At 42.8% G+C, this 27775-nt stretch overlaps 2 protein-coding genes across 2 annotated transcripts; one reads left to right on the forward strand and one right to left on the reverse strand.

Moving 5' to 3' along the window:
* Positions 1-348: 348 nt before the first annotated feature.
* Positions 349-18092, forward strand: TMC5 (transmembrane channel like 5). The gene is made up of 21 exons (XM_054391071.1): positions 349-419; positions 987-1189; positions 1580-1684; positions 3565-3664; positions 4237-4327; positions 4640-4888; positions 6129-6280; positions 6814-6958; positions 7538-7693; positions 8239-8405; positions 9454-9532; positions 9891-9988; positions 11634-11729; positions 12269-12344; positions 13169-13302; positions 14346-14519; positions 15805-15883; positions 16226-16318; positions 17367-17412; positions 17503-17504; positions 17994-18092. The coding sequence occupies exons 1-21, from the start codon at positions 349-351 to the stop codon at positions 18090-18092; spliced, it is 2415 nt and encodes an 804-aa protein (XP_054247046.1).
* A 1196-nt stretch (positions 18093-19288) lies between these two features.
* Positions 19289-25594, reverse strand: GDE1 (glycerophosphodiester phosphodiesterase 1). Its single transcript, XM_054391143.1, has 6 exons — positions 25340-25594; positions 23541-23716; positions 22207-22312; positions 21353-21445; positions 20529-20740; positions 19289-20121 (listed from the first exon to the last, which is right to left on the reverse strand). The coding sequence occupies exons 1-6, from the start codon at positions 25592-25594 to the stop codon at positions 19974-19976; spliced, it is 990 nt and encodes a 329-aa protein (XP_054247118.1). The 3' UTR covers positions 19289-19973.
* Between the last annotated feature and the right edge of the window lie 2181 nt (positions 25595-27775).

Consider the following 27775-nt stretch of genomic DNA (forward strand, 5'->3'; position numbering starts at 1 on the left):
AAAAAGAGAACTTGTTTTCTTCTTAATGTTTCAGCATGCCTCCAAAATTTGGCTTCCTTATCAGTGTTGGGGAAGACTTCATGAGGCACTCCTTAGTTTTGTAGAGAAATAGTGGTTCCCATTTTATCTGCAACTTCCTGATGGTAAACAGCGCTAAGTTAGAACTGTTTCCAGTTTATATTGTTTCATGTTAGCAGAGTGGCAAAGTCTTCTAAGATTCTGAACTGAAGGTCCTTTCTTTGCATTTTGTGTGTAATTAGGTCTCCAATCAGTCTTCCCATGAAAATATTAATGAAACAGTAGAGAGGAAGATAAGGAAGATTTCATTCCTCAAACCAAGGACTTGTCATGTCTTATTACAATGAAGCCTTTGAAAATCCAGACTACCACTTCTCAGAGACACTGGAAATTGATAGGAGGTGAGTTTATTTAATTTTGCTGTTGTGACTGTGCCATAGGAAATTAAATTCTCTGCTTATGTACAGGAAAAACATTTTCTTCAGAGTTTTAATTTGTGTAAATCCTTTAATCCCTCCTTTATGCTTGCATTTGCAGACAGAAATTTGTGAAGCTGTTATCAGGAAGGCATCATTCAAGAGAAATGAGATGTTTGCTTTTTGCATGTTAGGTGAATTTTCCAGCTAAATGTATTTTAGGATTTATGGCATAGTGTCATGGATAGATTTTAGCTGCAGAAATGTTCACTGTGTGCTGTAACCTCGGCTGTCCTAGTTTTCCAAGCAGTCCTTTCTGTTTAATGTAGAGTCCAAGATGACTTAAAAGAGGACATGAGTTTTAGTCTTTCTAGTATAGCTCATGACCAAATCAGAATTGTGGTGTTGGAGTTCTAACTACAAAATACCTCTCAATATCAGAGGTTGTTTTATAATGTACTCAAATTTGATGATAGTAGATACCAATTCATAAAGGACATCTATTGAGAGTTATTATGGCACTCAGGGTTTTCCTTTTTGTTCCCCACACAGAAGGAGTTCTCAAAAGAATCTGTTCCCTCCTCAACCCACTTATGATTCTTCATTGCATGGTTCCTACAGAGAAGAGGGCAGTGGAAGAGGACAGAATTACCCTCTGGCCATACCAATGGCCTCCATGAGACACAGCTCTGAGTACAGTGAAGGTTTAGCAAGAGTTAACGTCCGAAGCAGAAGTCCATATGGAAATTCCACAGGTATGTAATTTCTCATTTGAACAGCTGATAGAAACATTACAACAAATAATGGCTTTTCTGTCCCAAGGGTGTCCTGCAACTTGGGAAAGCTCAACTCTCTGTATGTTTGTGTGTGGTGGCACTGGTTTTTTTTTTTTGCTTTTTTTCCTAGAAGTAGTTGGGAAGTGATATGAACAGATTCATAGCCTGTCTGTTGTATAAACAGATCAGTAAACATGGACTTGTGTGGACTGCTAAGTCAGTGGGTAGTAGCATGTGCACTGGGGCGAGGTAGAGGATGTATTGCTCTGAGTGCAGCAGAGCTGCATTTGGTCAGCAGGGCTGTTCTCTGTGTGTAAATAACCCACAGCACTGTACAACTTCCTTTGTAATTCTGACTCCCTTTAGCAGATAATCTTTCCTTTGAGCCTGAGCCAGAGCTGGTATACAGCCCACAGTCTGCCTTCCATCAGCTGAATCATCCCTCTAACCACAGAAGTTCCAGTGTATCAGAAGGTAAGACATAAGGATTGTGGGGCATCACAATACTGCGTGTCAGCCTCACCCTCCATAACATAAGACATACTTAAAAGCTTTCTGGTTCAGGTATGAAGATTTTCACATAATAAAAGGAATCATAAACCAAGGTTTAGACTGGATCTTAGGAAGTAGTTCTTCAGTACAAGGGTGGTGGGACTCTGGAATAGGCTACCCAGGGAGGCTGTGGATGCCTTCTCCCTTTGGGGTGTTCAGCGCCAGGTTGGATGAGACCTTGAGCAGCTGAGTCTAGTTGAGAGGCATACCTGCCCATGGTGGGGAGGTTGGGGTAGATGATCTCTAAGGTCCCTTCCAGCCTGAGCTATTCTATGATTCTATGACACTAACATCAGGGAACCATTAGATCTAAATAGTAAAAATGGCAAAGAAGCCTGCACCATGTGCATTAATTAACAGGGATATAGGTCAATTGGGGCTGTGCCCAACAGAGGGTCGAGCTCAAAAGGACAGACTGGCCATTAGCTTACTGGAAAGGCAAGGCAGGCACAGCTCTGCCTAAGCTCATCTGTTTCATAGCTGGAAGACAGATGCATTTGAGGCATATAGTTACTTGTGTTTGAATAATAAGATGAAGGAACAGTTGCATTTTGGCTCCTGGGAAGTAGAGTCTGCTACATAGAACTTACTCAGACAACTGAGTGTGGTTCTAAAACAGTCCCTCTGAAGTCAGTGGAAGGATTTTTAAAGAAAGGACTTTTCTTCTAGGAAGAAAGTCTGGAATAATCAATGTGCATGTCTAGAGCATGGGTTAGATGACACAGTTTTCCAGCACAGCTGAAGACATGGCTCAGTACCTCTTTTCCAGCATGTGTGTGAAAAATTGCATATGGTCATCAAGCATGACCAGGAATGAAGTGAGCAGGGGAGTAAATGTTTGCATGTAGGTGAGTGAGATTGAATGGTACACTTTTAAGCTGTAGCTGTGAAAATTTTCATTTCTGAAGTTAATTTGCCAGGAGCATCTGAGCTTACTAAACAATGCATCTTATTTAGAGGGCTTTCTTTGGAGACACCACCGAAGACCACCTGATGAGATCTTCATGACTGTTTTTGAAACAGATCCAGTGTGCAAAGAAGGTAGGAAATAAGTGGTTCAATATTAAATAGCATCTTGCAGAAGGATGGTGTGGTTGATACTGTTCTTGGTTTATCACCAGAATTGCATGGACAGTGTTTCTGTAGTTACAGGAACAATTCGGGTTCGGGTTAATGCTAGCGATTAATCCTTTATAGTCTACTAGCACACTAAAGTCCTAAGATAAATGAAGATAAATTTGTTAACTTGTAGAAAGAAAAGCTAAACTCTTTATTAAATTTGTGTGTCCAGCTAGTGGATTGTTTTCAGCCACTGTATCTGTATTTAGCATCAAATTCCAGCAATGAAAACAGCCTGATTGTCAGCTAATACAGTTCTGTCTACTTCAGAGTTTGTTCAGAATTTAGACACTAACATCAACTGAAATTCTAGAGCAAAAGTTTAGCTTTCAGGTCAATAAGTAGCATCACAGAAATTTAATAGTCAAATAGTGGGACAGCAATAGGACAGAATCTTGGAGTTTGTCAGTATTTTGTTTTGCTTTATACCAAAGCTCTTTGTATTAACATTAAACAAGCATCAGGCAGTGATAGTTATTTTTTAACATTCGGTATTGTACTACTTACATCTGTATTAGTGCACTGAGGTAGCTGAGGATATTCTAGAGAGCATTACTAAGTCAGAACTTGCCACACATCGGCAGCAGTGCAAATGGGGAATGTTGTTATATCCACTTCAGATTCTGTGTAAGAATTGCTGTATTATTTTCCCCAAATTTGGATTTTTCATGGGTTTTATGCAGAGGAAAAGTTAGTTGGAGATCTTGCAAGTATGTCCACCAGTGAAAGGATTAAAGCAATTCAGAAGATGCCAGAGACCATGAGAAAAAAGAGAGAGATAAGGTAAAAGTTTATTTGTTTCATTTTACAAGCACTGTACTTTTAGCATCTAGCTATCAAGAAAGGGTATCTACTGTCTGCTCAGATTTGGTTTGTCACTTTGAAAGAACTGAAAGTACTTTGCAGTGCACTTTTAAAAAGTCAGCATCTTGCAAGGGAAAATAATTTAAGGATGGTTCATTGTCTTTTTTCTGGATTACAAGAGTCTGTCATGGTGCTATAAACCAGAATATCAGAGATTTGATTATGAATGATGACTTGCAATTTGTTTTCAAAGGAAACTTGTGTGTTGGCCGTTGAAAATGGAGAAGAGACCACATGGTCTCAAACATCCTTTTGTCTCTTCACAGAACATATCTAAATTTTGTTCCCAGAGTGAGTTAGTGGAGGGTTTAGAACATGCTGTCAGAGCGTTGGTATCAGCTAATAGAAAAGGAACTAGCAGAACATCTCCATGGTTTATTAACTCTGTTCATGTGCACAGGTGGGAAACTGTATTTGCAGCGTCTTGTCTTCTTGTTTCAATTACAACCCATACTACAATTCTTGTCACCCACTGCCCTGCTTTTCCACAGGAATAAAGTTCTTAAAGAAATAGCAAAAAAATCAAGGCCTCGCAGGACTCGACTCTCCTGCGGTACACAGTCCCTGCAGGCAACAAGAGTGGTAAGTGTCAGAAGCTTCTGCCAGTCATGGTAGAGTAAACCCCTCCAGTTGCAGTGTTGCCACTGAACAGGGGTAATGCTTTAATGTTACTTACCAAAGAACCAATTAAGTGCTGCAGTATTCATCAGTAATGACTTGCATTATGGTAGCGTGCAGGAGCACCAGTTAAGCATCTTGTGGTGCATACAGAGAGGGCAATCTGTTCTTATCATCAAAAATGGAATAGTAAAAAACCTGAGGCTTTATGATGTCAGTTTGAGTCCTAAGGCTGCTTTGCTGAGATTCCTCTCTCCCTCCTCTTTTGCACTTCAGTCGTTCCGGCGATTTGGAAACAGCTTGTCAGGATATTTTCACCAACTGCAAATATTTCACAAGGCTCTGAAGATCATTGGTGCTGAGTTTGGAACAAGTGTTCTCTCTTATTTTATTTTCCTGAAGTGGTTGCTAACTTTCAACATCTTCTCGTTCGTCATAAACTTCAGTTTCATCACAATCCCTCAGTTTATCACAGCAGAACCAAATAACCTTCCCTTCACGGGTCTGGAGCTGATCACTGGAGCTGTAAGTGTCTAACCACAGATTTGTATAAGTACTGTGTGCAACAGATCCACTTTAAAATCACACCATAAAATAAAAAAGTTCCTGTTTTGTATGAAGAGGTGGAGTTAGAATTTTTCTTGACTAGAAACAAAAGCTGCAACAAGCCTTGACACAGAGTGAGATGCATGGAATCATTTGTCCCTCTGCACATGTTGCTGTGTTCAGCAATGTTTCAAGGCTTTCATCACTCTCAGAAAGCAGTGGTAGAGATACTAAAGGAGCCAGGCCTTCCAGAGATAGCTACAATATTCCTTGGCAGAACATTTTTCCCATGATAATTTTCCTCTAAAAATACAGTGTAGATCTCCATATCTGCTCCTGGGAGTTTTGCTTATTTCCAAATCTTTTTTTGTCCAAGGAACACAAAGATCTTTATGCAGCAAACTGCTGAACTCAGTGGGGCCTGGAAACAGGAGGAGCTTTTAATTGTGTGAATATCTTTATGTTCAGGAAATAAAATCCCAGACTGTTTTTAAAGGAGGATTTTATATTGCTTTAACTGTACCAGTATTCATCAACTAAGTGATCTGAAAAGATGACTTCCTCTTTTTAATTATTTTTTTCTGCCTTTGCTATTAAAAATGTGTCAGTTCTATTGTTATTAAAATATTGCTTTAGTTAATAAACAAAACTCTGCTTTTACTAATGCTTAGTTGAGAAAAGGTCTTTTTAAAGAGGAGAAATGTCAGCCTTTTCCTTCTAAAATTGCTTTTAAAGTGCTGTGTTTCGTAGTCGTGCTGTTTAATTTTGCATTTCACAGGCACCATTGCAAGAGTTCAGCTATAATGTAATAACTCTAGTGCTGAATGTCATGTGCTGCCTTCCTGATTCTTTCATAGTTGTCACAGTGTGTCAGTACAGAACCTTGCTCCCAAGAAAGAGGCAAGTAAGCTTTTCTCTCTTCGAGAGTTTTCAGAAAAGACCAAATCCTGCAAAGGCATCGAATGCTCATGATCATGCCACATGAACCTTAAGATGGATGCAAGTCATTTATATATCTCTAAAAGCTCTCAAAGCTATGGAATGTTTTAGCTGATAAAAGGAAAACAAAGGACCTGGTATTTAGAAATGCAGTCACACCTGTGATTTCTCAGCAGGGACTGGAACAGCTCCCACTTCATTGATTTGCCTTTAGGTGATGATACTTCTCACCACAGGCAGGTAATAGCAAACATTCTGAATGATGTCCATGTCTTTGCAGGGTTATTTTCAACAAACAGTACTCTACTATGGCTTTTACACCAATGCTACAATCAGTAAAACAGAGAATGGTCCATCTTACAACATGCAGCTGGCCTATATTTTCACCGTTGGAATATATTTTGTCATTTGTTTTTTTATCTTGTTGTTCAGGTAAACTAACTAAATACCCTTATTTCACTTATACTAAGGGAAACAAAACAACAAAGCAACAACATCAACAACATCAACGGTCAATGGTTGGCAGTAATAGGTGCCTGAGTATATTTCTCTAAGTTCTTATTTCCAGATCTAGAGTTAAGTAGAAGTTTCTGCTCAAAAGACATTCTCCAGAAGTCAAGCCTTTATAAGACAAATGGAGAATCACTGCAAAATAGTCAGGGACATGCAGAGAAGCCCTGTTCAGCCCAATGTATATCATGATCCTCCTTTGTAAGCCATTGCTCCTGTAATCTTCTGGTATTGGTTTGGCCTTCCAGAGGCAAAGATTGTCAGCAACAGGTAGGAGAAGGAAATGTAAGAGCTGTTTCATAATTAAAATCTGCTTTCCATGTTGTCATGCTGTAACATAGACCAAACAGCCTTGGGACAGGATAGAAAAACTGACAAACCTCCCTTTTTGCCCTGCTCTGCAGACTTTGTGTATTTCCCCATTATGCATCTCAGAAACTTAATTTGCATTGCAGCATGGCAAAATCCTTCATCAGGAACTTGACTAACCCCCAGACATACCATGGGAACGCTAGCAAACTTCTCTGCGCTTGGGACTTCAACATAACTAACGACAGGGCCGTGAAGCTGAAACAAAAGAATCTCAGCACACAAATAAAGGTACCAAACATAAGAGGAACAAAAGGACAGAAATGCACAAAACTAGCATGCATGAGTCCCTCTGCCAGAGGCATATTTTTAGCAAATAAATTTGTGTATGCACATACAAGCCTCTGGCAGAGGGACTGAAGCATGCTAGTTCTGTACCTAATGGACTTAAGTCTTCCTGACTGTTAAGTTTCATTTGGTTTGAACTCCTGGAGTTGGCTTAGCTACTTGTTTTTTCTCTTTAAGCTACATATAAATATTTGTGTGTCTCTGTTCTTCTGAATGAGTTTCTGTGACTATTAAATATTTGGCAAAGAGAGTATTTCTTGATTTTTCCTTCCTGCTATTTAACTATTTTGTCAACAAAAGGCAAGTTTGTAATATTCTGTATGAAATACTGTGTAACTGCCAAGAGAAAAAGATTTCTAGGGTAGGAACACGAAAGTTATCCAGTAAATGTTCCCAGGGTATTACTCTGCCCATTGTCTAGATAAATAATCCTTCATTCAGTCTCTCAAGTAGTTACTTGAGACAAGTTTTGCTTTATGCTGTTGACTAAGGAATTCTGAATTGGGAATTGTTTCTTTGCAGGAGGACCTCATGGAAGTAAACCGAGAAGTTATAAATTTTTCTGTAAAAGAGAGAGTTGTTCGTATCGTTATTCATCTTGCTTCTTGGGTTGCCTCCCTGGGAACAGCAGTGATTGCTTGTACTGGTGTTTATTTCCTCTCCATAAATAACCTAAAGGTAAGGACAGATTTTGCAGTCTGCTTCTGGAGATGTGTTTCTCCATGTGGTTGTCTTCTGGTGGTCTGTTAGCTGCTAGGACTGCAGGGAAGCGTAGCTGTTGTTTTCGCCACTGCAAATACAAACTCTGCCCTACCTACAAAGCTGGTTTGCAAAGGCTCTGACCACTGAGGACTGTGGCAAGAGCATAGGAACTGAGGGGTCTGAGCAAATCCCCCACCTTCACCCCAGCAGCTGCTTGCCTGAACATATGGCTAGTTCAGGGATAGTGCAACGGGTCGCCCTGAAAGAGCAGGAAGAAGCTCCAGCAAGGTCTGCCACCCCTTTGCCTAGGAGCTGCATTTAAGGTGACACTTGCACCCTTGGTCCCATGAAAAGCTGTAGGAGAGGTCACCGTGCTGCTGGATGTGAGCCCATAAAACATGATAGTCACAAGGAAGTGTGCCAGGTGTCTTCTTTTGTGGTCACAACTTGAGGCAGCATTTTGGGTAAGGATCTCTGCTGGGGTTGTTTGTTTTTTGTGTGTCTTGTTTTTCCTCTTCAAGCTGTTTGTGAAAGGGCATACAAATAACCTAGAGAGCCAAGCTGCCATGTTGGTGCTGCCTGTTGTTGCATCTCTCCTCAACGCATTCATCCCATTCTTCTACTCATGGCTTGGACACCTGGAGAGATTTGGAACTCCTGGGCATCACATATATGTCACTATTATCAGGTATTTCTGGATACCACTTCTTAGTGCTTTTTGCCAGAGATTTTGTCTCTTCTTTTTGGCAATGTTGTGGTTTAGGCCCACCCAACTGCCAACTGAACACCACACAGCTGCTTGCTCACTCTCAAGCCCCCTGCCCCTCAGTGTGATGGGGAGGAGAAAATAGAGCAAAAGGCTCAAGGGCTGAGGCTAGGACAGGGAGGGGTCACTCACCAGTTATGGTTATGGGCTGAAAACAGTCCCATCTTTGGGGAAAAAAAAATCAATTTAATTTCATATATATATATATTTCATAATATATAATATAATATAATATAATATAATATAATATAATATAATATAATATAATATAATATAATATTTCATAATATAATTTAAGCAACAACTTGGATCCAGGGGAGCTTCTAGAAGCTGCTTTCAGGACCTATCCTGTAGTGCCATCCTCTGCTACCAAAGCCCAACCACAAACAAATCCGATACAGATAACAAGCTGTGTCTAGGTGGTGTGGTGGGCAGTAGGAAGCTATGGAGAAGAGTTAATTTTCTCCCAAAGATTCTGTGCACTCTTGCTGTCATGTTTTGTTTGTCTTCTGTGAGCCTTCTGGGGTCTTACATCTCTTCAGTAGGACAGGGAATGGTTCCTCTCTCAGGCACACTGTGGCACTGGGCTTGGTTTTGTTACTAGCTTCTCTAGACAGCCCCTGGGCTGTTGGCCCCCCAGGGAAAGGAAGGGAGATAGGGAGAGAAGTGAGGAGGTCTCACTTAAAGATGCCTGGAATTAACACTGTATAACCTTTGGTGCTCCTCAGACCTTCCTCCCCTGTGGAGCACACACACCCAGCCATCAACCTGCTTAGTAGAGGCTTGTGCCAAGTTTGTCATGCCCAGCTGCCCTTCTGCCAGGACAATAGAATAACAAAGTATGAGAGCTCCTGTTAGCACTCTGCTATTCTTATTGTAAGAGAAGGTAATAAAATACAACCAAGAGTCATCCTGCCATCATTCCCTCCAGTGAGCTGTCAGTGCAGTTGCTATTACGTTTTCTTTCCAGAAATATTATCCTGAAAATATCAGTCGTTGGAATCCTGTGCTACTACTGGCTGACTGTTGTGGCTGCGTCAGAGTCACAGGTAAAGCTTCAACAAAACAAATCTTTGACTTACAGTGCCAGGTTAAGAACCACTTTGATAAGAGGCTTGCCCCCACAGACAGAAGTATCTGTAGTGTCTTGGAAAGCTGGATTTGCAACCCAGCAGGTTTTTTTTCATTTTAGAATGAACTGTAAGAAAAAGTGAATCACCCAAGTCAGGTCTCAGCTGGTGTGCAGCATTGTTCAGTGAGAGGTCAAATCTGATCAGTCAGGGTGTTAGCAAGTCTTTGATCTGTAGCCCAGGTTTCAGGTACCTTAGCATTTTGGAACAGTGCTAGAATCACCTGATTTTGGACTCCTAGATACCCAGTTTTACTTTTTTTTCCTTCTGCTTAAAGTGCTGGGAAACTCTGGTTGGCCAAGACATCTATCGCCTTGTTCTGGTTGACTTCATATTTTGTTTGCTTGGCTCTTTCTTTGGAGAGTTTTTGCACAGGTGAGTACTAGTTTTCCAATCTTGTTTTTAATTATTATTCATTAACTAAAGACATGATCTTTTTCTCCAGTGTGAGAAAAGAAGCCCAACTTCTGTGCCACGTGGCTGTGGCACCACTGAGGCTTCCTTGGTTGTCTCTACCAAGCATAGTCTACCTGCCTTTTGTACATTGCAGCTCCTTAAGAAGAAGTCAGACTGTTCTGTTCTCCCAGTGTGTCTTTTTTGTTTTCCTCTGGAGGTGGAAACACAGACAGGGAGAAAGCCACATTGTACTCCCATGGATCCCCTCAATGGAGTGATAAAGGACCAAATGTCCCAAGCAGAAAATCTTTCTTTTCTGCATATACATAGGCACACTGCTGGCTTTCCTTGCTATGTCCCCCTGTAAATTTTGGGTTTGCTCTTAATTATGCCACTTTCCAGCATGCACACAAATTTAAAATCTTGTTTTAATTAGTTTTCCTAAGGATGTAATATGACTTGCAAGTGCAAAGTTCTGGAGCATAGTAAGTGCAAAAGTATTTTTAACTGAGCTTGAATATAGCTAAGGTGGGCAAAAAGTCTTTTGCTTCTGACATCTGCTGTGTGCACCTTCCTACTGCCACACATTATTCATGACTGAAGGTAGCAGGGTAGTAAGTGCTTGCCAGGTCGACAGAGCACTTAGGGTTCCTGGCCATATTGTGTAGGAGATGCATTGTCTGCCCTTTGCACATGATGTCAACAAGACTGGTTTACAGCACAGCAGTGCAAAGCCCTTGAAGACTTTCCCTCTTGCCAGTGTACTTTAATCCTCCTTCTGTTCTTGTCCTATTCAGATAGGAAACCACCTCCAGGAAAAGGTCACAGCACCAAAACTGCAGTGTCAGCCGTGATGAATGCCCTCCACTAAGCTGTGCAAAAGCACCAGACCTACAGCCATGATTAGAAGTATTTAATTGTATTTACTTGTACGTATTCAGAGTGATGACCTGAAAGCCCAACCCTGAAACACTGTTGATGATACAGCTGATAAGGTGGTGCCAAGACCTATATTCAAGGCCAGATGGCCTTAATTGTTCTTGCTACAACAGGCAGAAAATTGATCTCCCCAGCTCAGGAAAAGATGAGGTGATAAAAAAAGATTGTTGGTTCTCTGAGTACCTGCTTGCCTCTGTATGTCTCAGCCACTTGAAGCCCCCATCAGTCTGAATAGGATATACTTCAGGATCTATTAGGAGTATCAGTCTGCAAGGGTCAGTGTTTTGATTGAGGTTGAAAGTTCTCAGGACTGAAAAGCTGTTATGGTTTTGTACTGAGGCAGCTTGCCATTGCAAGCCTAAACTTTTTATTCCTTTTTTTTTTTCCTGTAGTTACAAATCCTCATTTTTTTTCCCTAAGTTGCATGAAAAAATATCCAAGGTCTTATTTCAGCCCTGCTGTGTGTTCTGGGAATCTGCTTTTGCCAAATTCTGTTTCATTTTTGATGTGCCTTCAAGTCAATGAGCTGTGGCTGCTTTGCATGGCATGGTTAATGCAGCCCCTGAACAATTTGCCATTGATGCTTGCATTCAAAAGATCATTTGCAGAGACTTCTACAAAGGGTTTTATTGAGGTAGCATTTAGCAAATGCTGTTGTGCTGTTTTGTTTTTTTTTCTCTCCCAGGATTATTGGAACTGCAGTCTATGAGAGCCTGGGGCAACCAGAGTTTGATATCGGACGAAATGTTTTAGATTTGATCTATGCACAAACTTTGACCTGGTAAGCCTCACATTTGCAGCCCAAACTTCATTTGCACCTAGAAATACCATGGAACATTCTTACTCTGACGTTTCTGAATGGTGGAAAAGAACAGAGTAAGAGCCAGAGAGAGAGGATTTACTAAGTACCTTTGTAAGGATTGTGACCTGCCACTTCCCTTTGTAATTATTAAGACAATGACTTTAATCAATCATTTACCCTGTGGCCAGCTGGTCTGGGAGAAACCTGTAAAAGGAATATCCCAGAGTTTTGTTTGCTTCCCCACTGCAATGATGTTCCTGTTGACACAGTCTCAGCATTAAACCCTGGGAAAGATGTCTTATTTCTAAGAGTGAGTATGTTACCAGCTGTAAGGGAGTTTTGCAGATGTGTAGGTAGCTTTGTAAGCATGCATATCTTTAAATGTTGACTTTCAGTTCCAGAATCTGTTTTAGTAGAATTCTATTTCCAAATAGCCAGCCACTAACTGTGTATGAAGTTATTGTGCCATCTGTGTGATGAATAGTGAAGGCTGAATTTTTATAAACCCTTTCTTGCAGGATCGGTATCCTTTTCTCACCTCTGCTGCCTGCCATTCAGATGATAGCATTTTCTATAGTATTTTATGTCAAAAAGGTAACAAGCTTTACATGTGTTCACCAAAAACTTACACCATTTGAATTCTGGGCAGAATTCATTGCATTAAAGTGCTAGTTTTGTCTGGAGGCTATGGGGTTTTGCACTTAGGGGAGTGGTTTGGTTAATTCGATTTTGGGGAGGGTTGCTTTAAGGGAATACAATTTATGTGCATGCCCTTGAATCACAAATCTGTGAAACCTGAGATAGGAAAAGTGTGGAGAGGGTTACAGAAGGGGTTAAGAGGATCTCTGGAGAGGTGGGGAGAATAAAGTGGTAAAATGAATGGTGTACAAATGCATATGTCAATAAAGACACTAAGCCTGTGGCTGTGACTAGCTTCCCACATGCTCAGCAGCAACATGTCCCTTCAGAGTTACCTGAGTGTGAGCAGGGTTATTCAGCTAAAGATCATGCTGGAAATGTTTTCTTTTCAGCATTCTTTGTAGTATGACTAGATGATAGATTCATTCTTGGGTCACTGTAGTACTGAATGTAGAAGAACAGAGCTGTAGCTAGGAAGAGTGATTCAAACGTCCCTGAACAGTGGGTTTGTGTATGCTGCAAAAGCAAACTCTACCCAACAGGATCCTGAAAAACCCATCAGAACCTCATTTTGCCTCTTACTATTTAAAGATTATATTTCTGAAGTTTTCTAAAATGACAATATATCAATCAAGTTCATGTGAAAGAAGATGCTGAACACTTTTGAAAGATGCTATTCCAGCAATTGCTATCAGCATTTTCTGTGGGATTAACTTAAACTGAGTTGAAGCAGCAGGTAGCACGACTCCTAGAGTCAGTGTATCTCCATCTCTTGAAAGGTCAGCCTGATGATGAATTGCCAACCCCCTCGAAAAGTCTGGAGAACTGCTCAAATGACAACATCCTTCATATTCCTGTTGTTTTTCCCTTCCTTCCTTGGTGTGCTGTCTGTCATTGGAGTCACTGTCTGGAGGTATGGAAGGTGACTGGCATTCGAGCCTATGTTGTGCTGTGCGATCTGGTACCAGGCAGAGGAATCTATCTTTGTCTGTGGGAAAAGCTCCAGTAATTGCTGATGGAAGGTTTCAGCTGTTCATGAGATGTTCTGTGTTCTGAAAAGACATGCTCAGTGAGTTTGTAAGAATGTGCTCAATGCAGTAATTTGTCCCATGGCAAAGGGAGAGGAGAAACAATGTTACCTTGAAGTTTTGGGCTCCTATTTAAATGTCTCAGCAAACTTGACTTTTCCTTCTCATGAGGAGTTTCTGCTATCCAGCCGAGTTCCTGCATTTTTAGTTATGTTAAAGGTAGTGGAGAAACACGTGGGAAAACTCAACTGAGGTCAACTTCTGGATTATTTACAAATGTCAAAGATGCTTTGTGCAGGGAGTGCTGGCCTCTGCAGTGATGCATTTTGATTGTCACCTCTGTTTTAAAGCTGCTTTGTTTATAGGCATGTTGCTTTGGTCAGAGTAATGAAGGCAGTATGGACACCCCTGCTCTTCTTCTTGGCAGTTCTCAGACTCACAATTTTAATATTCAGGTGGCTTACACAGGTCTGGAGCAGTTCAATTTCAAACAGTTTTCTATTTCCATCTATCTGAAAATGTTGATGTTTGTCATGAGCTGCCTCACTTCACCGCATCCTTTTGTTGCTGACAATGGGTGCTGAGGTCCTCGAAGGCAGGGTGAAATGATGTTTCCCCCTGTGGTAGGCCTTTGAAAATCAGAATTTTCCATTTGCTGTTGCTTGCACTGCAGTGTCTGACTTGGTACATTTAGGTCAGGATTGTTACAGGGCTTGGTAGGGAGGTCTCTGTCTCTCACTGTACCATCTGGGGTGGGCATTTTAATGGCCGGAGAGTGACCCAGGTTTAAAGTGAAATGTAGATCATGGAAGTTCCCCTGAGGGTCCAAAGAGTGCAAACTAATGAGCAAATGTACAAATTCACAATATTAACTAAAATCACTGGTTGATACATGAAGCTTTAAGTAGCTGTTTTCTCACACTTTCAGGTTAAAACCTTCAGAAGAATGTGGTCCTTTCAGAGGTTTGTCTTCTATGTATGCTGCAGTCTCTGAGTGGATAAAAATACTGGAAAACCTCACTGACTCAAAATGGGTAGCATGGATCTACCATAACTTAATTACAAGTGAACTGTTCTTCTTTGTCCTCTCCACAATTGCCTTGTAAGTAGCTGCTAATGAAAAGTACTGGAAGAGCACCTAAAGCAAAACAAACTGACTATGATGTAGCCACTCTGCATTAAAAAAAAATTACAAAGTGCATTCTAAAACACCAAAAATATGAATATATTGGAAATGGGTATATGTGAAGTACACAAAGAAATTGTAAGACTTAGTCCTTTTGTGTTAGAACGACAAAGCTCTTTACAAACCAGCTTCATGCTGACCATGGCATTACATTGCTTTTAATGGATTGTTTCTAGTTTGCTGCTGCCTGGGTTCCAGATCTTATTGGCAGTGGCACACTTAGCTTTAGGAACATCAGCAAAAGGGAACGTGTAGAATAGATTGGGGGTGGGAGGGGTAGGGTTGGAATTTATTCTTTTCTTCCCCAGAGATGGATAATTCAATAGGGAAAGAGCAAGCTTTCTCAAGCACAGGCAGTACAGGCCAGATGTATACTAGCACTCTGAGCAATGTTAAAAGCAACAGTTTGGGTGGTGGTTACTCTGTCTTTTCTGACATCAGTGGAGTCACTGGAGGAGGTGATACCATGTCAAGAACAGCTGAGCTTCCACAGGGACACTGTGGTGGAAGGGCATGGCAGTGCACAAGCAGCATATTAAAGTGAGCATACAGTATGGGGAGATGCTAAGCAGCAGGCTGCAGTCTGCTTCCAGCTAATGTCAGACCACTTCATACATTGTTGTCTGGCTGAAGTACATGATTTTGCCCAACCCATACATGTTCAGCTGTGTGCCTGCTGGTATGTGTGAAGTGGTGGCTGTACCGCTTGCTGTTTCTAGCAATTGCTATCAGCATGCACACATCTAGGAGCTCAATCCTGCTCTCACAAAGCAGGGTCCCATGCTTTCTAGTAGGACCAGGACTGGTCAGGAAGCTCCAAGTGTTCAGTGCTGCGATTGAAGGTCCAGACACATGTCTAAGCAAATGACACAGAGCTGGTGAAGAACATTAGGTTCCTGTTTGCTGTCTGAAACACACCTTGTATTGCTGACTTACTGTTACAGTAGCTCTCATCCCCAACAGAAGCCCATCAGTCTTTGGGTCTTTTCCAAGAGAATGTCTGAAGCAATTCCATGTGTTTGGCGTTCCTTGTGCAATTGTATACATACACTTTTTTATGTATGTGTGTTTAGAGATATTTGTGTGTTTATCTTTTAATGGGTAACATAAACAAGGTAGCTTTCTGTTTAGGCAATGACTAGGAGGCAGTGCTCCTGAGTATGAATGCTCATATGTTGCATTTTTTATTGCTGTGATTTAGAATTATTACTTACATTTACTGGCAAATAATAGAAGGAAGAAAGACCATGACCAAACTCCTAAAGAAGCAAATTTGTAATGTAAGTTTGACTTTCAGCTTTTTATTTTTTTCCCACAATTTGGCTTCCTTGTTGATTGTCTCATCCTGCTATTGTGGAACTGTAATCTGCTTTTGCCATGATGGTTCAAGGGAGGGTGGGAGCCCTCTCCCATGTGAATAAGGGAAACTTAATTCACCAATAGAATTGTTGCAAAGTAATTTTACTTTCACACTGCGCTGCCACAGCTCCCTCTGCAGACAAATGATCTCATAATAAAAGGCATTTCAGTGATTTTCCTGGCCAATGGTTACTCACAGGCCTTGAGCCTCTCAAGAATAATGAGTGCATTGCAGCTAATGATCAAATGTGTCTTGGCCATAGGAAGGAAAAGATAAAATGTTTTTACTCCGAAAACTACGAACACTGCAAAGGGCAAACCAAAACCCATTTATGGCAAGAGGACAAGACCAGCAGGTCAGTTTGATAGTTCAGATGCTGCTGTTTCAATTACGTGCTTGATACCATTTTATGAGGTTCCTTTAGCCTTGCAAGCAGGTTGCCATTTGGGGATATGTCTGTATTTAAATTTTCACCTAAGTTAACTCCAGACAGCAAAAGGATACTGTGGAAATTACCTATTCACTCCAGACTGGAATTTGGCCTTGGAAGGATATAGAATAGTCATTACGCTCACTAGACATAATTTATGATTATAAATTGCAATAAAGTATCCCTAATCTAGGAGTGAAATGATGGTCACTACAGGATTTGGCCACACTTTAACCTTGCCTAGACTAAGCAGGAGGAAGCCGTCCTCCTGTGGCTCTGGATTTCCTTAGGGATTTATGATTTGTGTGCCTCCCATGAAATCTTTTCAGCTGAGGTAAAACCAACTGCTTTGACCTAACCCCTTCATAAATCCCATACAACATCAAGGTAGACATCTAACCTTGGGGAAGGTTTGATAGCCTACAAAATGTGGATATTCTTGTGGTCGATTAAGGTCAGAGTTCAAAAGGAGATGCCAGAATAATCTCCTTGTGGATCTAGGTAGTTGCCTTGGGTGTGATTAGCACTGAACATCCTGGAAGGCAGAATCCAGTACTGCTAATGCCAAACACTGTCTTTCAGAGAAGCTCTTCATACAACCTGTCCAGGCAACCTGCCCAGCGAGAGCCAGACTACCCAGAAAGGGCATTTGACAGAAGTCAAAATGCATCCTACGAGGTGAGAGGGTCAAAAGAAGGGAGTCTGTGCTAGATTTCCCTGTATAGAACCAGGGCATGATATAGACAGTGGGAGGCTGTTGCACAAAGGGTACAGAAGTAATTTTAAGGATTAATTTGAGCAGGTACAAAAATGCAATCAGGACAGCTGTTGGGAGTACTCTTGCAGACCTGCTTGAGATCTGGAGAGTAGGGTCTTGTTACAGATATCTTGTTACTGGGATGTTTTTAAATATAAGAGTACAGTCACATGAGGGAAACACCAACCTAAATCTATTCCTGAATTTTGTTTTCAGTATCCCTATCCTGCTGGGATCCGGAGGGGGTCTGACTTCCCACTAGGTAAGCAACAAATGCCAAAGGAAGAAATCAGCTCTTAGGGGCTCAGCTCAGTTAAAATGTTTGCTACAGTACAGACACAGTCTGTACTAGCTGTGTGTAAGAGACAGAATTGTAGCATCTTGGATTTCTGGAGTAAACATTTTTTCCAGGATGTGATTATTGGCAGCTTGCTGGCAATGTCTGTGGTGGCTTCTGAAGCGGATCACAAGCCTCTGTATAGCAGAGTTGAATTTCTGTGGGTAAATGGAGCCATTTTGCCTTATGGGAGCAGCCACAGGCAAGAATATGACATTACATTACAGATGTACTTCACGTGTTGGTGTGTCTCAGAAGAAATCATCAATGATGTGGAGCTCCTAGCTTGTCTGGAATAAAAAAAAAAAAAAAAAAAAAAAAAGCTATGGAAACTTGCACGGAGGCTCAAACTGTTCCTGGCTTACACACACGTGTAACCGCTCCAACGGCTGGACACACAGATGAGACACACTGCAGGGATGTTTCAGTGGGGGTGGTTGTTATGCAGACACAAGCACAGTTAACGTTACTTCCTCTGTGAAAAAACAGATTTGGAGACATCCCAGCCCAGCAGCAAGCCAGGCATGTCTGAAGCCATGGTGCTCGCTCTGCAGGCTCGAGAAGCAGCGCAGTGGGAAGACGAAGATGACAACAAATATTTTTGACTGTGAGCAGGCAGAAACAGTCATCAGTGTTAAGTCTCTGACTGGTGTTCTGCAGAAAGCAATACTCCTTTGCCGTAAGGACTGAAAAAGAACCTTCAGGGTTTTTTTTAGCCCCTAAATGGAAGAGCAGATTGCAGACTGCATCCTGACTGCAGTTTATGATGATGATGGAGAACACCCTGCATGTTTGGGTTGTTTCTGAAGCAGTGATAGTGTGGGGACAGGCAGCCTTCCCCCAGGACTGGCTGTTACCTCGACACAAGGGTTCCTTCACAGCTGGTCACTTGTTTTTAACTGAATATAAGAAAGCTTGTGCCTGATTGTAGTTAAAAGTTTTGGTCTAAAAAGATTTTTTTGTATCAGTTCCCTTGTTCAAACTGCTTTTACCTGACCTAAGCCAAAAGCAAAGAATTAGTCAAATAAAACCAGAAAGAAATAAAGTGCAGTTGTTTCTAATGACTGAGACACTGTCATGGCTGTAAAGGAACTTGTGTGAGCCAGGTTCAGCTTCTGTTTCATTTTCACTTTTCTGAGACCTTTTTTTAATTACAGTCACTCAGAAGCAGATTTGATAAATTACCAAAGCTGTCACGATTCTCATCTGTGTAAAGCCACAAAGCTTACACATCTTTTCCAGTACAGGACAGACTGCAAGTAACACAATCGAGTTTTTATCATGTATGACTTTGAGACATGGGCTTGAGCTTCTTTTTATTCAGAGCCACAACTTTGCCATGATGATACATACTATTTTAGCCCATTTTCTACTACTGCCTGGTTTACTCCTTCTTCATTGCCTTGGACATAACACGTTAGGAAAAAGGTACATCTACTCCATAATTGAGGTTACAGACAATCTAAGCCAGCCACCAAAGTACTGGAAAAAGGACAAACTTTACACACAGTGAGAGGCCAGAGATTCAATTTTACCAGGCTTTCCTGCAGGTACAGCTCTGCTGCCTGGATGTACAGACTGAGTGTGGGCCTAGTGCTTGCACTGCGTGCCATGACTCAACAATGCTGGCAACTTGAGCAGCAACAGCAAACAGAACTTGGAGCAAGGGTCACTTGCTGTGAAGGGTCATTCTGCTCTTCTCATGGCTGCTCTGGGAGTGCCTGTTGAACATTGTAGTAAAGGCAGAGACTATAGCACTCATGGTTGAGGGCATAAGGTACACAAGCTGTAGCATGTATGCCAGAAGACTGACATTGCAGGAGCAATTTTCTGTTTTACCTGGGTTCTTTCAAAAAGGCTGGAAGACAAGAAGATACTCAAGCTTTATTCATTCATTCTCATAGTCTTCACATTGAACATGGAAAGATGATTGTTTTCACTGTCAGGATGCAGCACAGCCACCTTTCTATGTTGTAGGAGGGACATGAACTAAACTCTCTGGTTTTGCACCATTATTTTCAGGTTCTGTTCTGAGAACAGTAAGGTACATGCGTTTAAGATGCCATAACTCAACCTCAAATTATACAGTCATAGAACAGACCATTTAAAGTAGTAAAATCAAGACATGATTTTCAATCTTGTCACCAAAAAATGCTGACATGATTTTATAATGATACGATTTACACAAAGCAAAGGAGTACTCTGAGAATTCTAAAGCAAGCTGTGCAGACAGGGTATTGCCCAGCTAGCTGGTCAGATCTCATCCTGTTACAGCACCATCTTAGATTGTGAATGGCTGCACCTTGGCTTTGTCCAACACTGTAACAGAAGGGATCCCTACGCCCAAGATCTGACCTTGCAGCAGAAATTAACTGCAGCTCTTCCTTTTCCCTGGCTGCAGCAGTGGGTTCTCTCTGGATGGTGGGGCCTGAGCTGCCCGCCTAAGAGAGCTGGTTGAGGCTGGTGAGTGTCTGAAGGGCACAGGTCTAGTAATGAGGATCGCAGTCTTCCACCAGGCTGTCTGTGATGTAGCTGGATTCAAGGACAGTTTCGTAGTAGCTCTTTTCTGCAAATGTGTTCACTGTCCAGGCAACCACTTGAATTCCTTTGGAAGCCCAGTGCCTGACGTACTCTCTGCAAGGAGCAAAGACACCGTAAGAGGAAGGCTGATGCTATATTTAAGGCAGGCTGTGCTAAGGCTTCAACTGAGTGTTAGTCTTGTGTCAGTATCACACCAGAAGTGACAGTGCATCATCTTTTCCAATGTCATCTTTTGGTGGTTTATTAACTGCAAACAGGCCAAAGCAACAGTTTTCTTGCCCTTATGGGATTAAACTTCTTATATAACACAAGCTAAAATACACTAATTGAAAAGATAGAGGCTTCAAATGCTGAAATAGTTTCTTTACTACATGCTATCTTAACAACCCTGCAGAACACTAAATGGAACATATCAATTAGCACAGACTATGTTAACTCCACCCTTACACACTACCAGAACAGTATGGCCTCCTGATGCATTAGCAAGCTTTAACACTTACTGAGAAACAAAATTTTTCTGTATGAGGAAAGCTGAAACCCCACAGAACCGCCACAAGAAGCTGTGTAAGCTCCAGTCTAGGATGACATCCATCACCATGTACAAATAATGCTTCCAGGAGGAACTGAAACGGGGTGTCCCGTCTCCAAGGTGGCTCAGGTGCCAAGGCCTGTGCGTGAGAGCTGTCACCACGTTTCTGTCAGCTTGTCTCATCTGGAAAATCAAGGAGAAAAGGATAATTCAAACAAAAGCAAAGCTGTGTTAATTATATAAGGAGAGAGGTTAGACACCAAGTGCTAGCTTGTGGCTGCAGCTTTACCAGAATCCTCCTCTCCCTCCAGATCCTTTTGCAGCTCTTCTACAAAGCTGTTTATGATCTCTTAAGTGTTTTGGTTTTTTTCCTGCAAGACCTAAGAAGTGACTGGCAGAACAGCCAGGCAATGGAATAAACTACATAGAGAGGAGACTTGGAAATGAGAATCGGGAGAGAGTTTTAAAAACAGTCTACACTTAAATAAGGACATGAGGGTTATTTAACAAGTGCCTTGTGCACAAGTACTTGGCCATGTGCCAGCTGTTAACACGCTGTACTTTTCTCTCCATAGCTTTCAGAGTGGAGAAGGTGGCTGTAAATTCATGATACCTGCATCTACTGAGCAAAGAGTGTTCTCATAAGATTATTTATGCTTCATTTGTTCAATTCCTGGAAATTTAAAAAACCTCCAAGTAATCTGGAACTGGGAGCTGTACATCTTACTGAAATTCCCAGACAGAACTAAAGAAAAAAAAAAATTAAATCCCCAATAAACTTTTAGAAAGCATCACCTTATAAACAACATCTGGCATGAAAGAACAGACCACGCTGCTGTTGTACAACCGTGGGAATTCCAGGTAGAGCTGTCTGAGGGCCTCCACTGCCTGCCAGTGAGACACACACATGTTATCTTTACACACATGCTGCTGTTTACACTGCAAAGTCACTTGAGAGTAATCCCCTTCTAAAATACCTTCCTGTTTTGTTGAACAAGATTGAAATGGAACGGGGGGGGAGAGAAGAAAACCAGCATTGTGTCAGTACCATTGACACAGAAATGACGTTTCCTGCAAGAGAGGTCCTTCTCCTGTTTTTGTTTACAGCAAGGAGTGGCATTCTCAGTGTCTGAAATACCTTTACATACATTGTGGATACAATTCTGGAGTACTATCTAGGGTTTAGTTCAAGGGGAAAAAATGAATGCATTTCCATATCTTGCTATGCTAAAGAGAAGATACTGCTATTCTAATTTGCATAAAGTGTTAATTATTGATCATCTGTATATCCCTTTATAGACAAGCAGGATCCCCAGTTGGAGGCTGAAGATGAGATCCCAGCTCCCCTCTGTACAGGCAGGGAATTCACTTTGCTCTCACAGTGGTGCTGTGAGCTGAACTCAACGCTCACCCCAGTCACATCCGAACTCTAAGCTACAGCTTCTGAGAACAATGGAATGGGATGAGGGAGCAGGGAAGGCAGCATCTTTGCTTTGACAGCCCAGCTTTGGCTGATAGAAATAGCAGCTCAGTCTCACTCATCATAGAGAAGAAACTGTAGCACACCTAGCAGTTTGAGACCAGCGTAAAAGAAGATTAGAAACCCAAAGGAAGGGTGAAGGAAGGTGCCTTACAACAGTCAGTGGTACCTGATTTGCATGGCCTTTGACATCGAAGTAGATGGTGAGATTATGCTGCATAGACTCCACAACAGCTTCTCTAAGAGTCGGCACCTTCTCACCCTGGAATTTGCTCCTGTAGAAACAGAGAACTCCTCACTGGCATGCTGTCAAGATACACATGAGCAGACACACAGGCAAACACATCCCCAACACAGCTGTTTCCTAGGGATCCCTGAACATGGTTTGCTGATCACTGGTGGGATCAAGCTCTGCTAGCAGTGGCAGTGGTGGCTCTCTCTCCCAGGGAAAGGCTGCACACCTTCCCTCCCAGCATCTCACTAGACAGTTATATTCTTCCAAATTCAAGGTCTAATCCCATGCTCACTGATCCTATGTCCCACACCAAAACACTTAACTGCAGCTCTTCATCTTCTTCCTCAAGTACCACAAACAAACATTTAGGCCCAACGACTGAGCACCTACCCACCCTCTTCACTCTGCATTGACTGCACTCCAGAGCTCTATGCCAGAAACACAGGCCCTGGCAGGGGATGTAGGAGAAGCAGCTCCACATAACAATAATTATTCCTGATAAGACGGCACAAAACAACAGCCTATCAGCAGTAACTGCCTGTGTGGAAGTTCTTGCTCTGTGGTTCAGGTGATCACCTTTCCAGTAACAGGGCAGATGCTACTTGTGCCATAGACTCACAGGTGGTACATTTACAGGAGTCTGGAAATCCCGAATGCAGTGTCTCAGAAGCACACCCTTGAAGTTCCTCCTCTAAGATGGGTTCACATATGATACTGTTGAAGTGTCATGTTGATCAAGATTTTTGTAATGTATAAAAACATTCTCCCCTGCATACCACTGTCAAGGACCTCATCAGCCCCTAGAGTTAACAGCTCCTACCTGAGACTACGCTGGAAATCCGTCTAACTCCTTTTCAACAGTATAATCCTGATGTTTAGAATCTCCAATACACAATCAGACAAGAAGGATATGTAAATAAAATTAATTTTAGAAGCAATTACTGAAGACAACGTTGACATATCATGAAACTCTCAGTATCTTTAGTGTCCTGAAGTCATTTCAGGGGAAGCTCTTGTAGAGATTAACTCATTTCATGTGGATTTTGTCCTTGAAAGCCAATTATCTTGACAGAGCATCACTGTTCCTATTGCAAGAACAGGTGGGGAGATACAGCCTCATCCACTTCCAAAGCCAAATGAGAAGGAATACATTGGGCTAAGTTTTAAACTTAATTTTTTCCTTTCACCAGGGATAGATGAATAATTTAGTTTCTCATGCATGTTTTTTTTCATTGTCCACTAGTTTCAGAAGGCAGTAGTTCATTTACCACAGCCGATGTTTTGCAGATGGATTAAGCTTCCTAATTGCATCAAAAGTCAAGTCCCGCAATCGTCCAGACCCATCAGTTGTCCTTTCTACTGTGTCATCGTGCATTAGGATTGGAACACCATCTGCAGTAAATTCAACATCCAGCTCAACACCCGTTGCTCCATTCTCAGCTGCCTTAAAAATCATAAAAATCACACACACACAACAGGAGAGACAGCTTTATAGATTTAATATAGGTATAGCTATAACGGTAAGTAATAAAGAACCATTCATGTTCTTTTCAATAAGCTTTAGCTGCAGAACAAAGTAGGTTTTGTCTAAGTTATTGTGAGAAGGATTCACAGACAGCTGTAAGCATATAACCTATTTTACAGATAAAACCATGGGTATAATGTTTTGATCTTGAGATTCAGACTGTTTCAGGATAAAAATGCAGAGAAGAATCCTGCTCTTTCCTTCTGGTCTAATAACTCCTAGGTTATGCTACTTTCTAAAATAGAAAGAAAGCAAATGCTTATAGTTGTATAATTTAGTATTTAGAAGGCAGAAACCAAAGTAGGCCAACAGAGCATGAAGTCTGTGCACAAGGGAAAGCCATCATCCCCTTCTTAATGGCATGCAGATGCAGGATCTCCTTTAAGAGTCAGACTGGCCATTCATGTGCACCAAGGTTGATCCACCATATGCCGCAGATACAAAACTTCCCAGAAGCACCACCACCTACCGTGTTTATACCAAACAACGTATGTATCTGGGCAACTCCCTGCTCCTATCTGAGGAATTCCCATATTGGAATGCAGTAAGCAGCTTAGAACACTTCATACACCTTGCTCCTGCCCAGGCTCCTTCCCAGAAACCACTCAAAAAAGCACCTGAGTGAACTGCAAGCTAGATGAATTGTTCTGAAGGCCAAATGCCCTCCTGGGAAAAGGGCCAATGTACCAGGAAAACAAAGGCCAGCTATGCAGCAGAGGTTTCGCCAGAGGTATCTGCCAAGTAAGGATCTCTACCGCGAAGCTTCACAACTAAGAGCCCTACCTTGCCCAAAGGCAAGGAACAGTAAGAGCGGTGGCATGTCATCCTCTCAGACACACTACATTACAGAATGCTAATAATGATTTCTTATGATTCCCAGAAACAAATCTTGAGCCATGATGCCTCGCAGATGAGGCAGCATTAAGGCTGTAGACAGTGAAGTTTTCACAGTATCAGATTTTCCTGTAACTGTGGATTCTTATTACAGGTCTTTAGGGATTAAGAAGTAAACAACATCTTTCCGAGTCGCTGTCCGCTCTCTATAGTCTGTTGCAACACCAGCAAAATACAGTATTTCATTATTTCTGCACTGCTAAAATACCCATCAGCACCAAGAATGTAACACAGTGCCCACGAAACTCAGATCTGATCAAACTGTTCCCAGTCCCTTTGGGGATGACAAGCCTCCTGCAAGCAAGTCAGAGAATGAGAGAACCACTGGGATGGGAGGCTCGGTTGCCTGCTGAAAAGACAGATTACCAGAAATAACCACAGGCCTGTACTGCGCCCCGCCGCCTTCAGCTTCTCACCCACCAGACCCATGCGGAGACAAGCTTCCCGAGGCTCGCTCTCTCTCTCTCCAGAGCATTCGGCAGCTTTGCCTCCCACTCCTCCCCTCGCTCCAGGCCGTGCACGGCCCCCAGCGGCCGGGCACCTTAAGCGCGCCTCCAGCGCCCCCCGAAGCACGCCCGGCGTGCCGAGCCGCGACGGACTCGGGAAGGGGCGGCGGGCACTGCCACGGCGAGGCCCCGCTGTGCTGACCTGTCGGATGGCTGCCAGCGTGTTCTCGGGCGCGTCATGCGCGCCGCCGCGGTGGGCGATGCGGGCGGCGGTGCCGTGGGGCCGCAGGACGCGCTGGGCGCTCTGAGGCGCGGCGGGCTCCAGGCTGAAGAGGTGCAGCACAAGGTAGAAGCCGGCCGTCAGCAGGCAGGCCAGCACCGGGCTGCGGCTCAGTGCCAGCGCTGCCCCCAGCAGCGCGGTAAGCGAGCTCAACAGGCCGTCCCCATGGCACAGCATGGCGGCGGCTGCGCCCACCGGAACGTTCCTGCCAACAGAAGACCCACGGCCACCGCCACCCCTCCTCAGGGCAAGGGCAAGGGCGACGGCAACGGCAACACCGCCATGCCCAGCGCCAGCCAACCAGCATTCAGCCGTCCTCCAACAACAACCAATCGCCGCCCGCCGCTCGCCCGCCTTCAGCTAACCAGTGTATGGTAGCTGTCACTGCCAGCCAATCGCCGCCGGCGCGCACAGAGGGGCGGGCGGAGGCGGTGAGAGGACAGCGAGGGCGAGGCCGGCGGGTCCCGGGGCGGAGAAACCCGCTGCAGGTACACACCCCCTGCAGGTACACACCCCCTGCAGGTACAACCCCCTGCAGGTGCAACTCCGCAGGTACGGGGTGGAGGAGCACCGCGGGAAAACAGGAATTAATCAGATAAAAAGTGGCACGGACGAAAATCATATGGTATTATTTCAAGGGAAGGTACCGCTGCCCAGAGAGTGGCAGAAGACTTGAGTGTCCGGAGAGCATCAAGGCTTTTATCCTGCCACGCCAGCCAAGAAATTCGAAAAATCATATCGATTTCCAATTAGCTGTTGTATTTCCTATAGAATTTCTACATATTTCTAACTACAGTGTAAATTACAGAGCTAACTACGTGTGTGGGTTTCAAAAGTGTCAGCAAATGGGAAGAATCCAGAGAAAAGGTCAGCAAGACAGTGAAATTGGTGAAGGTTGAAGGTAGTGGACATGTTTAGTTCAGAAACAGAATTGCAAGCAGAGAAAACAGCAGTTTCTATTGATCTGAATGAGGATTTGGACCTTTCATAGGTGTGTTCTCTGTGGGAAGGATGGGGGGAAAATTACTTTGTAAGTAAGGATCTCTTACCAACCAGGGGTGGAACAGGCACCAGGAAATCTTCTAAACTGGATTTATTTATGTATTTATTTATTTATTTAAACAGCTGAGGTAAATATTTGTCACATACTGTCCCAGATGGTTCTGAGCATCTCGCATATTCTTTTCTGCCTATAGTTTTAGGCTTCTGCCAGGTGTATCTGAATAAACGCAGGCAGGTTACACAGGAATGTTTAATTAAATGCCTTAGATATTTAAAAATCTTTTGATAAATGACAGCATTTGTTAGGATTAAAGCTAAAGATCTGAAATGCTCCTCAATAGTATTTAACATATTGAAGAGGTAACAGATGAAGGAGCTGCTTTTTGAAACAAGAACTTTAACATCTCTATATTCTCACTGGGAGGTAGATGTTTCCATAAATGCAAATTAATTTTCCCTTGGCCGAGCTGGCAAACGAGGGTGCATTTTCCACCTGACCTGCCTAGGGGCTGAGCATTACCTGCTTCTCCAGCCAGCCAGAGCAGCAGCTGGCTGACACCCAGGCAGGAGGGATAGGATGTCTGCAGTGATACTGTGATGCTGTCCTCAAAGAGCATATTGACAGGCTTTTGTGTTTATCTTTCTCATCATGGCGTGTTCAGTGAAACTGATACCTGCTGGTGGCACATTTGTGGTCCTGCCTACATAGCCATATGATATTTGATGTGATAAAGCAGGACCGACTTCATCTGGCCAGCAGAACTTGTCTTGGAGGCCTGCAGGTGGAAATCAGAAGCCAGAATGGGCTCAGACCTATCTCATACCTCTGAGAATTGGGTCTACCTTTGCCGGGGAGCTTGACCAAAATGTGATAATCTTGGTATGTTTGGGCTCAGATATATGAAGAGGTTTGTAGATCGCAGAATAATAGAATGGTTGGGGGTTTGAAGGGACTTGAAATATCACCTAGTTCTAACCCCCCTGCCATGGGTGGGGATGAGCAGACTGCTCAAAGCCCCATCCAACCTGGCCTTGAATACATCCAAGAATAGAGCATACAAAACTTCTCTGGGAAATCTGTACCAGTGTTTCACCACCCTCACAGTGAAAAGCTTCTTCCCAACGTCTACCCTAACTTTCCCTGCTTTTGATTTGCAAACATTAACCCTCGTCCTGCCACACTCCCTGGTGAAAAGACCCCTCCATCTTTCCTGCAAGTCCCCTTTAAGTACTGGAAGGCTGCTAAAACGACTCTCTAGAGAGTCTTTTCCAGGCTTGACAACCACAACTCTCTGAGCCTGTGCTCGCAGGGGAGGTGCTGCAGCTCTCCGACCATTTGCGTGACCCGCTCCAGCA

Source organism: Indicator indicator, chromosome 22, assembly GCF_027791375.1.
Source record: "Indicator indicator isolate 239-I01 chromosome 22, UM_Iind_1.1, whole genome shotgun sequence".
Classification (NCBI taxonomy): Eukaryota; Metazoa; Chordata; class Aves; order Piciformes; family Indicatoridae; genus Indicator; species Indicator indicator.

Coding starts and splice junctions, on each gene's coding strand:
- GDE1 (XM_054391143.1), bottom strand. CDS start 25,594: ATGCTGTGCCATGGGGACGGCCTGTTGAGCTCGCTTACCGCGCTGCTG. Junction 21,446..22,206: donor TCAAAGGCCATGCAAATCAG/GTACCACTGACT, acceptor TCTCACTGGCAG/GCAGTGGAGGCCCTCAGACA. Junction 20,122..20,528: donor CAGAAAAATTTTGTTTCTCA/GTAAGTGTTAAA, acceptor TGCTCCTTGCAG/AGAGTACGTCAGGCACTGGG.
- TMC5 (XM_054391071.1), top strand. CDS start 349: ATGTCTTATTACAATGAAGCCTTTGAAAATCCAGACTACCACTTCTCA. Junction 3,665..4,236: donor AGAAAAAAGAGAGAGATAAG/GTAAAAGTTTAT, acceptor GCTTTTCCACAG/GAATAAAGTTCTTAAAGAAA. Junction 7,694..8,238: donor TCTCCATAAATAACCTAAAG/GTAAGGACAGAT, acceptor TTCCTCTTCAAG/CTGTTTGTGAAAGGGCATAC.